This window comes from Pygocentrus nattereri, chromosome 1 (genome assembly GCF_015220715.1).
Source record: "Pygocentrus nattereri isolate fPygNat1 chromosome 1, fPygNat1.pri, whole genome shotgun sequence".
NCBI classification, from domain to species: domain Eukaryota; kingdom Metazoa; phylum Chordata; class Actinopteri; order Characiformes; family Serrasalmidae; genus Pygocentrus; species Pygocentrus nattereri.
Genome location: NC_051211.1, coordinates 49,995,708 through 50,011,505, shown reverse-complemented (window position 1 = coordinate 50,011,505; position 15,798 = coordinate 49,995,708). Strand labels below are relative to the sequence as shown.

Sequence of the window (15,798 nt, the reverse complement as noted above, 5' to 3'; positions counted from 1 at the left end):
TTACAAGCCCTTCAAATGTTCCAGATCCGATTGCAACTCCATGGCGAGCAGAAAACTCAGTGATTTTCATTTATTCATATTTAATTTAGGTCTGAAATTTAAGCCACGCAGAAGAACCTTGTCAGAACAGATTCACGCAAAGCACATAAGCCATGGTTGTAGATGCACAGTGAGGCGGGAGCATGATAAATGCCACGGATTACATCACTGGATCAAGTCAGCTTAAGACGAACACCCTAACCTATTCATCATAGACAACTCTGCTCTCATGTCTCAGTAGGTAAAGGCGGCGGGGGTGGGGCACATGTGGCTAAAGGAGCTATGAATATGGATCCGAGTGAGTAAGACAGAGAATGGGAGTGCAGCTTGAGTTTTGTTTTCCCATCAAGAGCCCTGAGTTAGAACCCCAGGACTGCCAATGTTCCAGAAGACCAGTGTAAACACTGCAGCTATGGGCCATGTGGAAAAGAAGCCTGGTTTGTAACGGCATCAACTAAAGAGTGATCCAGACAGCGAGTAGAGAGCCTACCTGAGAACACTTTCAGAAAAAATCATACAGAGAAAAGAAGGACTAAGCCATTGGATTAGAACCATTGGCCTGTGTTTGCATATTAACTGTGTTTGCACACAGGGGAACTGGACCATTTTACCCATCCAGGCAGTGAAACACCCACATACATGAACACTAAGCTCAGGGGATCGAACTGGCGACCTTCTGCTCATAGGGCTGGTTCCCTAACCTCCAGCGATAGGATAGATGTGATGAAGAAAACAACTGCAACTGAAGGCTAACAGGGATTAGATAGATAGATAGATAGATAGACAGACAGACAGACAGACAGACAGATAGATAGATAAGTATATATATATATATATTTTTTTTTTTTTTTAGTGCAAAGTTCACCATTAATTTGCTCTTTTTCCTGTAAACCTTGTTCAGAAAGCCTGTTTTAATTTGTACATTTCTAAATTCAATTCAAACTACAGTAGTTTTTAGTTTATGTTCAGCTACTTGGTTTCATTGTTATGTGTCCCATGAAAACATGCAGTATTTTGCTATAAAGATGTTCCAGTGCGTTAAAAATCACAGAACTGACCTTCAGTTTGTACTGTTGCTAGGATGGACACCGGGTAACGCGAGCAAGCTAAGCTGCAAGTCAGCAATATTTATCCTTATCACCTAGCAACCAGAGAAGTCGCAGCCTGCAACCAGAAAGTCACAGCAAACTTCGGGGACGGAGCGGCGTCAGTGTTGAATTCTGAAGGAAAACTTACAAATGATCATCCTCAGCTATAAATACATAGAAATTTGTTTACATTTATTTTCATTTATAGTTGCATTGCTTTTTGTGTCTGTCATGATGATCCACGGTCCATTAGTATTAAGAAAATTCTTTAAAAAAAGATGGTTCTTCAAGACGTCTTTAGTAAAGGAAATGGTTCTATTCAGAACCATGAGTTCATCCATGGTGAAATGGTTCTTCAGAATGATTGAGAATGTGATGCGTATGGTTTTATATAGAATCCTTTTTGAAAATGGTGCTATATAGAATATACCTATACAACACTTTCTCCATCAGTGAGAAGAACTATTTCACCATGCAAAGAGCCAATAGCATAAAACAGTTCTACATAGAACTTTGCTTTACTTAAGAACCCTTGAAGAACTATTTTAAGAAGGTATTAGAGGGGCAATAAAACAAATCGCTGTTGTCGGAAAAAACCTCGTATCTCCATTTTTGTTAATTTTCAGTGTTTGACATAATTTGAAAATGCATGTTGGCCTTTTAAGTCTTAAGTTCATGAAGGATAGACCAAAATAAATGGCCAAAAATGTACTTGATAAAATATCTGGTTCCATTGACTTTCCATTGAAAGTAAGGTAGTTTTTTCCTTCTCCTGTAAAGTTAGCATTTTGGAGACATAAGGTTTTATTCTGACAACAGTGAAATCCTTTCCCCAAATATTGTGATGCTGTGTAAAATTTAGAATGCAATGATGTGCAAATCTAAAGCCTATATTTAATTGGAAACAGTACTAAGACAGCATATCAAATGGTGAAACTGAAACTTTGTTTGCTGAAAAACATTCCATCTTGAATTTGATGCCATCAACACTTCAGAAAAGTTGGGATGGGTCATGTTTAAACTGTATTTCATCACTTGTTCTTTTAACACTCTATAAGTGTTTGGGAACTGAGGAGATCAATTGCTGTAGTTTTGAAAGTGAAATATTTTCCCATTCTTGCCTGATATAGGATTTCAGCTGCTCAACAGTTTGGGGTCTCCTTCGCGATATTTTTGTTTCATAATATGCCAAATGTCATCAGTGGGTGACAGACTACAGAACCATGCTGGATGTGGTTGATCATTGTCTTGCTGAAATAATCAAGGCCTTCCCTGAAAAAGACGTCATCTGGATGGCAGCATATGTTGGTCTACATCCTGTATATATCATTCAGCATTGATGGCGCCTTCGCAGATGTGCAAGTCACTGTAACGTTGTGGAGCGATGAGGAGGCGGACGCATATGCGAAGACAAGCAAGATTTATTCGGGGCAAATCCAGGGTCATGGTCATAACAGTCCAAGGTCATTGAGCCAAGATGAAGAGAACGGTGGGCAGACATAACATAAAGAAAACACAGGATAAACACAACAAACAATATACATCAAACTCTTCAAACCATACAAACAATACAAAGACCAACCCACAACTAGGGAAACAACAAACAGGGCTTAAATACAGCAGGGATAACGAGGGTTCACAAGACACGGGTGATAAACACAGGTGGTTACAATCAGGGGCGGAGACTGAAAACAAGAGGGCCGGACTGGGAAGATAAACGAAAGCACATGGACAAGTAAACCAAAGCACATGGATGACTGAAACCAAAACAAAAGCACATGGATAATCTGGAGGGGCCAATCGTGACAATCATCCATGCCATGTGCATTAATGTTTCCCTATACCATCATGAATACTGACCTTTTTTAAATATATTACTGGTATCAAATTTAAAATGACTGTAAATGTTCTTTTGTGAAAAAAAAAGCAATAAAACTTTTTAGTTTCAGCAACTGTTATGTTTGTAGTATTGTACTATATCAAATAAATACAGGATTTAAATGACTTGCACATCATTGCATTCTTTTGCTTACCTTTTACAAAGCATCTCAACCTTTTTGGAAATGAGGGCATATTAACATGAGCATGGTATTTTAATATGATACTACTCAATTGGTTATATTTCCATCATTTTTGGTGAAATGACATTACGTTTAGGACTCGGGACTTGACTGTACTGACTTGGGCCATACTTGTTACTTGCAACTCAATGACTTGTTCCAGTCTCTGCTTTCTACCAAGTACATAAACATATAGGTTAACTGGTACTATTTGAGATGTGGGTATAATGACATTAGAGTAAAACAGTACCTCAGGTAGGTTAGCAAGAGACCCTCCTCCATGACAGAAGCCAAAGTGTAAAGAACATGCACTTTTAACAGAGCCCCACTTCTCTACAGCAGACGTACGGCGCCAATGACACACACTTACTTACACACACAACTCTTAGACTCACCGAATAACCTTTAGTGCTGAGAGATGAACTGTAAACACCCAAAACATACAGCATTACACATACATTAGGACACACACACTCACACACACACACTGTCGATGAGTGGGAGTGATGACTGAAGGTGAGAGGTTCATTTGGGGTGATGAGTTTCAAAGTGTGAAAGAAGGCCTGTCTGTAATTAGTAACTGTGTGTGTGTGTGTGTATGTGTGTGTGTGTGTGTGTGTATGTGCATAATGAAGCCAATCTGAGGAATATTATGAATGAAGGAGACGTAGAAAGAGAGCACACTCACAATCTCTAATAAAGTTCCTGATGTTGTTTTCATTTTGAGTAGATGTAAAAAAAAAAAAATGCCTGTGTGTGTCCAGTCCAGGGTCATCACTGGACATTACTGAGCTCTTCACAAACACACCTCTACTAACCGACCTAGCGTGTTTACACACAAGCAAGCACATAAACCAAATTTTACTTTTGAAGTAAAAATATCATGCACAGGCCCGGCGAGATGCACACACAGTTATGGGCTTCCCAAAAAGCAAATAGTGAATATTTCTATTTCTGTATCCATGTGTTTTTCCTCCTAGTCCAACCTCACGTTTTCCCTTTCCTTATTCATCTTTTAGTTTCTTTCTACAGTGCTGTGGGGAAGTCAGAGACCACTCTTCTTTTATTTATTGTCCATTCAAAATGGCAGATGGTAGAAGTTTGTCATTCCAGCGTCACTTTGTCCACCTTTTTTACAGCTTCCATTCATTTCGGGAGACTTGCTTTCAGTTTTTAAGGGTATTTTTCCAGATCTCCAAAGTTCAGTCTTAGAAGTTGGATGCATTTTTTGCTTTTCATGATCCAAATAATCCTAAACACATTGATGTTGAGGTATGGACTCTGGGGCGGTCAGTCCATTGTTCAGCGTCTTTGATTGATGTGTCTGTCTCCTTTTCTAAGTGAGGTCAGTGTAGCTCTTGACAGCTACACATCCTTTCAGACCCATAGCGCATCTTCTCACAGTGGAAGGATGGACAGAAACACCTGTGGATGTTTTCAGATCTGAAGCAACTTGATTTTCTCCTCTCTCTCAAAGATGAAAGCTTTAAGTGCTGTTTATCTGATAGGGCCAGTTCTGATGGTCTACCAGCTCTTCCAGGTGGTTATTAGGAGTCCTCAATTCCATCAATTCCAAAATGACATTTAAACATTTTTTAAACGGTTTTGAAAAGTCTAGTTTTTTTCATTTGTTTTCCTTTGGCCACCCCTTTCCATATGCAGATGAGTTACTTTACATCTAATTTGCTTAGAAAAACAGTATCTCCAGAATTATTAATTAAACAATAATGGACCTTGGCCCAAGAGGCAATGTGGGCCCACAAGGTCTCCCCACATTGCCTCTTTGGGCTGAGCCCAGCTGGGTTACGTGGGCTCGCCACCAGGCACTCACCGAGGGACGCTACCCCCAGGCCTGGCTCCAGGAGTAGGTCCTGGTGACCCTCTCCTGGGTAGGGCACACAAATGTCTGTGTCCATTTTTCATGGAGTTTTTGGAAAGGTGCTGGAAAGGAGACCTCGACCAATAGTTGAACCTCAGATTGAGGAGGAACAATGCAGATTCCGTCCCAGTCGTGGAACAATGGACCAGGTTTTCACCCTCTCACAGATTGTTGAGTGGGCATGGGAGTTTGCCAACCCAGTCTACATGTGTTTTGTGGATTTGGAAAAGGCTTACGACCGTGTTCCCCAAGATATCTTGTGGGAGGTCCTCCGGGGGTATGGGGTGCCGGGGCTACTACTCCAGGCCATCCAATCTCTGTATCTCTATGAGTGAGAGCTGTGTTCGTATACTCGGCATTAAGTCCGACTCTTTCAGCGTTAGCGTTGGACTGTAAGGGTTGGACTGCCAGGGTTGTGCCCTGTCTTCACTCCTGTTTGTGATATTCATGGACAGAGTGTCAGTGTTCAGCATCTCTGCTATTTGCAGATGATATTGTTCCTTTGGCTGGATCACAAGCAGTTGGTATGCGGATCAGAACCTCCCAGTCTGAGTCCATAGTCTTAGCCCAGAAAAGGATGACATGCCCACTCCAAGTTAAGGGAAAGGACTTGCCCCAGGTGGAGGAGTTTAAGTATCTTGGGGTCATGTTCACGAGTGATGGGAAGAGGGATTGTGAGAATGTCCGCAGGCTGGGACAGGCAACAGCAGTAATGCGGTCACTGTACCGGACTGTAGTGGTGAAGAGGGAGCTGAGCCATAAGGCAAAGCTCTCTGTTTACCGGTCAGTCTACAACCCGACCCTCACCTATGGTCATGTGAACGAGACCGTGAATACAAGTGGCAGAAATAAGCTTTCTTTGCAGGGTGGCGGGCTACACTCTATTTGATAGGGTAAGGAGCTCGGCCATCCGGGAGGAGCTCAGAGTAGAGGCGCTACTCCTCCGTATTGAGAGGAGCCAGATGAGGTGGTTCGGGCATCTCCCAGTGGGAGTGTACCAGGCACAGCCTACCGGAACAAGACCCCAGGGTCATCCTAGGACCTGCTGTAGGGATTATATCTGGGAGTGGTTTTGGGTCCCCGGGAATGAGCTGGAGGAAGTTGCAGGGCACAAGGTCATCTGGGATTCTCTGCTCTCTCAACTGCTACTGCAACCCTATCTGGACTAAGCAGTTAACGATGACGATGATGATGAACTTACACTTAATGACCATTTTGCCGGAAATTTAAACAAATGAAGACTGATCTCTGATCTTTGTATTTCTCTTTTACTCTTTATCTCTCCATCTTTCCATCAGCCAGCAGACAAGCGTCCCAATTGATAGTGCAACTCCTCCTTGAAGCTGTCTCTGCAACAGAGATACATTCTATGGGCTGGTCTCACTGCTGCCAAGAAAATGCTGGCCTTGAGGTGGTAACCTCCACATTCTTTGGCTTGGTGGCAATGGGCCAGCTCTTTCCCCAGAATTGTCCTGACGGTGGGGTCTATTTACATGTTTGGTTTAAATATCACTGCTGTTGGAAGAAAACTTCATACCTCCAAAATGGTAACTTTGCAGGAGAAGGAAAAACATACTTCACAATCAATGTAGGTCAATGGAACCAGACGTCTTTCCAAGTCATTTTGGGCCAGTTCTTTTAACCCATTTATTATGAAATCTACACACAATGTAAAGGGCAACAGGCACTTCAAAACGTTTTTGCTTATTTAGCGCCACGAAAACTCACAGAAACAGAGGAACAGTCAGAGAGGGCAAGAGAGAGGATGCCAAAATTATATGTGTTTGTGTGTGAGAAATGAAAATGAAGGGGGTCATCTACCCTCCACATTCCACACATGTACGCGAGAGACATCACAGAAATTATTACAGCACACACAGCAGCTCTCATTTGTGTGTGTGTGTGTGTGTGTGTGTGTGTGTACACTTGTTTTATTCAACGAATGCTGGGGAATGCAACAGTCTAAGTGTAGACTTTCATTCTTTAACTCTGACAGGCAGAAAATGCCAGAACATGCAGGACTGCATGAACCGCACACACGTGTTACAAGCCAAGTGGTGTGTCGACCCCTTACTCACTGCACATACACTCACTCTGCAAAGATGTGGCACCCACAGACAAAGAAACACATGTCAAAGCATTCAGCCCTTTGCCCATGACCTGTTGCTTCAGGCCTGAATCACAACCTTCAGTATTCCAGAGAGAAAAGAGGCACATTTGGATATTTTCCTCTGTTCCCGTTTCATGTTATTAATGTGCAGCCTTAAGAAAACTCAAGACCAGCTCCTGAGTAATGACCATGCAGTGACCTCTCTACAACAGCAAATTGGGCTGACAACACTTTATAAAGAGAGTTTGCACTTTTGCAATTACATTGCACTATAAAACACCATTCCTAGGTCACATTTGAAAGTTCAAAAAGATCTGCATAAGTTCATTGTGGCCTAGTTTGAACGTAAACTACATGTAAGTTTATGAACAACTAGAATTTAACCGGCTGCTCCAAGTAACAGTTTCATCATAGCTTTAAGTTCCAACATATAAATGTACACACACTCTATAGCAGCTGTAAGTTCTACCGTGAAAATCACCCGGATGTGACCCGGATAAGTCCTGCTTATGTCGTGTGGTGTTACCGATCGGCTGCAGAGTGAATACGTCACGCTGTGCGACTGTGATTTGATCTACGATCACTTTATGCTCTACTAGTTAAGATGTACTGTAAGTGTCTGTGGGCAACTGAAATTCTGTGTGTGGCTAGTTTTAAACCAACTACTCTCAACTTAAGGATTAAGATGGACTTTACACTCCAACTTATGACCAAACTTACAGTCAGCTGGTGCAACTGGCTGCTGATTAATGACAAAATCCCAAAAGTTAGGCCCAAAGGCCCAAAGTTATATTTCGCACTTCTATAACCTGAGAAAAGCTTCATTATTTTGCATTGAAGTCCCTGTAGTTGAATGATAAGCCTTAGTATGTAATAAGCCTGGAATGTTGAGGGGTTTAATCAGCTTCCTGGATGGATAAAGAAGCATCCTAATCTCATAAACACAGTTTTAGACTGACCTTCAGAGCGGTGAATGCAGGTGTGTTGGTTGTCACTCAGGAAGAAGCCTTCCTTGCACTGGCACTCGTAGCTTCCCATTGTGTTCACGCAGATCTGCTGGCACCCACCATTGTTGTCCTGACACTCGTCCACATCTATCAGCAAACATGGAGCGAGAGACGAAGGTAAACAGTTATTAAGGTGCACCACCCACACAAACACACACACACATGCATACAAAGAGTCACTCGGGGCCACTATGTTCCATTTTATCCTCTAATCAGAGCTAGCCTCACACAGGTATTTGTGAAAGTGACTGCCTTTGTTTATTTGTGGAGGATCCCCCCACCTCTTTTTCCTCCTCCCTATTTGAAGATTTGAAGTAGCTGGAGAACACAGCTAGTTCAGATGCAGAACAGGAATGTTCCAGCATCCATATAAGCATCCTCCAGACAGCCAAACAAATAAACACAGTGATTGGGAGACAGGCAGGTAGTCAGTCACAGCCACAAACAGGCCTACCAGTAGACAGGTTCACGCTCCTGACGAGAAAAGGGCCTACACTTTCATAAGCCTTCCCGAACGGAGCTCGTAAGACCAAAAGCCCGGACCTAAAAACATGGCTCAAGCTGCGTCTTGTTAACCGAAGTGTGTAGGTCACGCTGTTTAATGTATATCTGTGTAACTGGTATGTGTGTGTGTGTGTGTGTGTGTATGTGTGTGTGTGTGTGTGTGTGTGTGTGTGTGTGTGCGCGAGTGCGCATTTAGCAAAGGCACTACAAAGTCTCTGACAGATCTATAAATCTCCGTGTGGGTGTGTTGGCTGGGGTAACATTTTAACACTGGAGACCAGTAACACACTTCAGTGAGTTTTACACAGCCCTGACACAGCAACCTGCTACTGTGGAGACTCCAGCCTATAACTCAATCTGAAAAGTTCTGTGGCATCAGACTAACACACCCTCCCTGTTCTGGGCCAGTGTTTCGTTACTCTGCCTTATTCTTTAACATCTTCCATCATCGGTTCTCTGCCATCCTGCCTCCGTTCAATGCGACCTATGAACAGACACTGATGCTACAGTCATATGACACACTCTTCCAGTAACATCCAGCTGACTCCATCTGGCTGTGGCTCCCGTTACATCCTATTCTTTTGTTCTGATGTAAGTCAAAAGTCAGTGACTGACGGTGACTCAGGGTTATCTGACTCATCGCTATGATAACTGTCTACGTGTTGTACTTGGTGATTGGGCATTTCTCACAAGCATTGTTTAGTCTAAAGGATTCCGTATCCCGGATGTGTTCAGCATAGATGTGCTCAGCACTTGTCTAAACTTAGGTGACGTTGTGAGGATGAAGGCCTAGAAGCCAGATGAAAAAGCAGGAGGATGCTGACATGAATATTAATGGCTTTCCTGGAGAAGTTCTAGTAATTTAATCATAAGAATCTACTGTAGTCTCTGTATAATGCTTTCCATTATGGAGTGTAACAATACACTAAGCCAGGGGTCTCAAAAAAACTCAACCACTAAAAACAAATACGGCCATGGCCAAGGCGTGGCCACAACTTAGTAAACCGTGGGAATGAGATCCTAATGCAAAAAATAGGCACTGAATACTTGAACGTTTCAAAAATAAATACAAATTGTTTTATTTAAAACACACACACACACACCGTCGAAACCGCTTATCCTGCTGGGTCGCAGGGGGAGCTGAAGCCTGTTCCAGCAGTCATTGGCTGGAAGGCAGGATATACCCTGGATGGGTCACCAGTGCATCGCAGAGCGGACAGACAGACAGACACATTCACTCACACATTCACACCTAGGGGCAAGTTAGCATGTCCAAACAGCCTGACTGCATATCTTTGGACTGCGGGAGGAAACAGGAGAACCCAGAGGAAACCCATGTAGACACGGCGAGGACATGCAAGCTCCACACAGAAAGGACCGTGGTCGCCCGGCCCGGGAATCAAACCCAGACCCTTCTTGCTGTGAGGCGACAGCGCTATTATATAAAACAGTAAACTACATTATGCTGGAGATAAACTGTTAAACCTCTTTAATTGTCCCCAGGGTACAGCAGGTTTTTAAAACTGCCCATTCGCTTGAACTAGACAACAGGCATTTTTGTGGTGCAGTCCCATGTTTCGTTGTTGGGGATGGGGTGGGAGCACACATTAAGTTGCAGTGCAGTTCATGGTAAAATGGGCTAATATTATTAGAAAATGAACATAATTTTAGGGGCTGAACAGGGTTGTGCCACGGGCCCGCCTTGGGCCACGATCCAGTTTGATTCACAATACCACACTCATTTGGTATTCTTACAATATTTTGAACTGAAGCTGAATGACGTCTGAAATCCTGTAGCACAGCTTCCTGATGACACTAGAGCTGGCAGCAGGAGTGCTGGAGTGAACTGTTAAGGGAGCTGATCGTTTGCAAACTTTCAAAAAATGTAAGCGCATTTAATGGCATTATTGATAAATATCCATTCACAATGCATGATCACCACAATGGGCGTGTCACAGCTTTGCATTGCAAAATTACAACAATTACTCCTACTCACCCCTTATGCACTGTTAGAAATGTGCAGGTACATTTTTTGTTCATCAAGATACAAACAATGTAAATGTGCCCTCAAAGGTACAGCAGTGGTTCTAAAGTCCTTTTGTGAAGTTTTTCCAAGTGAAAAAGTTCATATTTGTACCTTTTCATAACCGAATGTTTTAAAACGGAGCAATAAAATAAAAAGCCTGGAGACGAGACGGGGTGTGTGAAGCCAATATGACTTAGAAAATACAATTCCAATGGATTATGGGGCAGTTATGTTCCATAACAATTAAACTTTAAGAGAATATTTGAGAACCTCTTTAGTTTTTTTTGAGAATTGGATGGATTAAACAACATTGGGCCTCATTTACCAATATCCTCTTAAGTGAGAAATGTGCTATTGAGAAAGGTCCTAAGATACATGACGTGTTCTTAAACCGCAGGACTGTTCTTTGTGCTTTCGAGTGTGTAGATTCTGTTTTTACCGAAGAACAAATCCCAAATAAGTAAACACTGGTGAATGTCCGAATCTTCATGAAAACTGCAAAAGTGGTTTATTTTTTTCGGATTTTTCCCCAATTTAGTCGTTTCCAATTCCATCCACTAGCTAGTTCTCCCAATCACACAATACCATTAGTGCTGATGGGCAAAGGCTGCTGCATGCGGTCAGAGGAAAGCACCAACTGTCAGATCTGTCATGCCAAACTAGCAGCATTGCATTTGTGTGATGTAGGAGGCGAGGGGGGCAGGAGGGGCATCCTAACCACCCCGAAGAGCGAGGCCAGTTGTGCTCTCTCGTTCTCCCGGCCATGGATGGCTGTGGCATCACCAGGGATCAAACTTGCGATCTCCTGATGACAGGGCCAGCGCTTAAATGGTTGCGCCACTCAGGAGCCCCCTAATCGCTTTTCTGACGAACGTTTATGTGAACTCAGCCCCTGATTCACAGGACATTTGCGGCACTTTTCTGGCGCCTCAACTTGCATCCCAAAACCAAAATTAGTCCAAAAAACAGGCATACAAATTTAAAACCCTCCATGTTATCACTCAACAGAATGGGGAGGTCCAACAACAACAAAACTGTTTCACACAAGAAAGGCCATCGCTGACCCACTCGTATGTTTTCATAGATACTTCCTAGTCCTGATTTAGCAACGTGCCACAGAACAGCGCAGTGTGACTGTGGTAACTGTCTCTACAGAGCAAAAGAGCCTAATGTGGCCTAAGAAAATCTGGAGATTTCTCTTAAACTACAAACGCTGTTATTTTTAAACCTGGTTAGCACATTCTCTACTGTATGTATGGTCCATTTCTGTGGGAAGCTGTAGCCTCATAAGTATCTGCATGTTCAGGAGCAAGCAGGCGCATCTTAGTGAAAACATGTTTGCATGTCTTTGCCCTTTTCTGTTTAGAGCGTCGAGAGGTAGTGAGTTTTATGAGCTCTGAGAAGTGCAGGAGCTGCTCTTTATTTGTGTGTGTAAAGCGCTTTATGGCCGTTAGCACCTCCAGCACATCGGCACAACAGCCTGCTCTGCTCCCCACATCACTGACTTCACCATACGGCGCTGCTGCTGTGGGCTTACAGGCCAGCCCGCCGTGTCTTGAGCGTGGCTTATGGGCTAATGCATGCTGGATTCCTCTGTCGCGTCACAAAGCTCTAGACAGGGCTAGCGGCATCAGTGCTGTCTGGCCACGGTATCCTGCGTCTTACTGGCATTCTCTCAAATCCGCACGCAGACATATACAAGCACACCCACACGCGTTCATAAAATGAGTGACACAAAAACACATATGTACACATACACACACACAGTCTCTGCCTAATTTGGTCACAGTGGTTTATTATGTGGCCCCTGGTTTTACCTGGCGACACGGCTCCTATTTTAGATCCAGCAGGGCGTCTCGTTAACATGGCCAAGACAGCAAGGCCTTTACTGGCCAATCAACTACTGCAGTGCTGGAATGGAGGTGGAAAATGAGAGAAGGCCTATCTTTATGCTCCTCTTCACAGAGGCATCCCTGTCCTTCTCAGAGCCAAGCACATCTAGTACCTTGCACATAAAGTTCTCATTCAAATCTGAGTAAATCTTAATTCTGCAAAACATGATGCCAGTGCATGGTTACCTCAGCCGGACAAAACAACAGTCATTTGCAGAAAAGTAATTTGACACATCATAAAGGAACATAAGCTAGCAGAGATCAAGAGGTAGTACAACCACTTGGACGGTTTGAGGGACTACGCTGTCCGGCCACAGCTCTTATGCACTCTCAGAAATAAAGGAGGGCAGCGTCCCTCTTGTCGCTGGGGTGGGACCCTCAAGGGTACATCTTAGTGCCTTTTGTGAGGGAACATAGCTGAATCATAATCTACTAAAATTATATTTTCTAAGCTGCACTGACTCCACACACCCCGCCTCGCCTCCAGGCTTTATTCTACTGTTCTGTTTTAAAACATTCGGGTATAAAAAGGTACAAATACCAACTTTTCACCTGGAAAAACTGATTTAAGGTTCACAGTCAGGCCTTAAAACCACTGCTGGACCTTTGAGGGAACATTTACGCTGTTTGTACCCTGATGAAGGAAAACTGTACCTGCACAGAGCCTTCATTTCTAACAGTGTGGGTCTCACTTTGTGCGTTTCATGTTGTGCTTCATGCATGAACGGAAACGGAGATTGTCAATATCACAGGATTCTCATTCATTCCTTAAAAAAACATTAAAAAAATAAACAACAAAAAAAAAAACATTTCAGCTGTCGTCTCTCAATTAAAGCTTGCACTGCCAAAATTTAAACAAGGGGCCTGGCTTCTGAGCTGACGGGTTTAAACTGGAGCGCTTTTGTTTTGTTTGATTGCTCTTGTGTAAACTTTAATTTGGAAAGATCAGGGATGACAAGACACAACAGGGAAAGAGAGGAAGAGAATGCAGCCGAGGCCGAGGGAACGTAGATGCAAACTGTTCAGAAGAAAGAGAAAAAAGAAAAGAAAGAAGTGTGAACCCCTCTCAGTCCGGAGAGGCCGTGAGCTGTTGCTAGAATTTTCTTGAAATACCAAGACAAGTGACTCATTATTTCAATATAACAATTTTGTTATTTTGAGATAACAAGATAAGTAACTCATTATTTCAAGATAACAATTTTTGTTATCTCGAGATAACAAGACAACTGTCCTATTATTTTAAGATAACAACTTTGCTATCTTGAAATAACAAGATAATTAGCTCGTCTCAGGATGACAACTTTTGTTATTTCGAGATAACAAGATAGCTAACTCTTTATTTGCAAGACAACCATTTCGTTATCTTGAGATAATAAGGTAATTAACTCATCCTCTCAAGATAACAATCCAGAAATGTAGAATCCAGAATCCAGAATTTCTAGGTAACAAGATAGCTAACTCATTTTCGCTAGATAACAATTTTGTTATCTTGAGGTAACAAGACGGTTAACTCCTCATCTCAAGATAACAATCCAGAAATGCATAACTATCTCATGGCCTCTCTGTTCTGCAAATCTGGAGAGACCAAGAGCTGTTGCTATAATTTTCTGGGTTGTTATCTTGAGATAACAAAATAAGCAACTCATTATTTCAAAATAACAATTTTGTTTCTTGAAGATAACAAGATTAAGTAACTCATCATTTCAAGATAACAATTTTTGTTATCTCGAGATAAGATTGCTATCTTGAGATCACAAGATAATTAACTCGTCTCAAGATAACAACTTTTGCTATTTCTAGGTCACAAGATAGCTAACTCGTTTTCACTAGATAACAATTTTGTTATCTTGAGATAACAAGACGGTTAACTCCTCATCTCAAGATAACAATCCAGAGATGTATAACTACCTCATGGCCTCTCTGGACTTTTGCATCTTACAAAATCATCTCCTTTTTTAAATTAAAACTCTGAGCGCTCATAAGCCGCCTCTCTTCCTCCAGCAAAGCGCACGTCCTCTCCTTCCATTCTGATGAAAGAGTGAACGGAGGGAAAAAAGAGGCTGAAACATAAACAAACAGCAGCGGCAGCGCAGACATTCATAAAAACGGCCAAATGATCAACACATTGAGTCCAGCTGCCGGCGCGGACAGGGAAAACAAATAAGAATTGAAATGAAAAAAGACGGGAGGAACTGCACTAGATTACCCTTTAATCAGCCTCCCCATTAGCCAATCTTAAATCAATTAGAGCTTTAAGTTGTTGACATGTGGCATCTGGGAGTCTGTGAAATGACTTCCTACATGAGCCCCGGCAGACGGAGACACTGTTTTGCCTCTGTTCGCTCTCAGAGGGTCTGAGGCTTCTGCTATGTGCGTGTGAGTGAAGTTCTGGTTAAAACTACTGCTTTGCTTAGTGTGGATGTTCCTAAGCCAAGCTGATATAACATACAGCAGCATAGACACAGCTGGCCAACAAGGGTAGACAAAAGGGTTTAAAAGGGTTTAACTACTGGTGCAGCTCTTGCAAAACGAATTCTCAAACGTCAGCAATCGATGCCCTAAAAATGTCCTTTCAAAAATAATGCTAGTTCTTCTGTCAACACTTGGCTCCGTTATGATGTTCTTGTGACGTTACTGTTACGTAACACTAACATGAGGACAATCAATGCCAGAGCTGAAGGAGTCAACTGTTCGTTACTGCCGTCTCCCCGGTTCTGTTTAGTCCAGTGGAAACGATGACATCATCTATGTGAGGTGAGTGTGAGAAGAGTGAAGTGAATGCTTGATGTGTTTGAAGAGAAAAGGGGGGGGGGGAGAGGAGAGGAGAGAGAGAGAGACAGAGAGAGGGGAGGAAAGAATGAGCAGAAATGCAGATGAGCAAAAAGCAAAGTGTGGCGACTGCAGAAAGAGCGAGTTTGAAGACAGTCATGTAGAACGAGATGTAAGGAAAGTTTCGGCTCTGCATATCAGTCCTTTCACTTCCTCATCATTTGCTACAAGTGCTGAAGCAATGATGCCTCAGAAGACGAAGTCAGCAATGAAACGTGGTGGAAAAACTAGGTAAAATGTGGCTAAAGGGTCATAAGGGCACACTCTTAAACAGGTGGCAGTGTTTCTATATGAACCACAAACACCCAAAAAAACATTTGCATGCTTAACCCTCTACTGCGCGCATTATGAGAGCAGTTTCTTG

General features: G+C 42.7%; 1 protein-coding gene across 2 annotated transcripts in view; it reads right to left on the bottom strand.

Moving 5' to 3' along the window:
* scube1 (signal peptide, CUB domain, EGF-like 1) overlaps positions 1-15,798 on the bottom strand; it is a 108,782-nt gene that overhangs the window by 80,248 nt on the left and 12,736 nt on the right. For both annotated transcript variants that reach the window (XM_017698897.2, XM_017698898.2), the window contains exon 4: positions 8,136-8,270. In XM_017698897.2, coding sequence (XP_017554386.1) covers positions 8,136-8,270 — 135 coding nt within the window. The remainder of the gene's footprint in view (positions 1-8,135; positions 8,271-15,798) is intronic.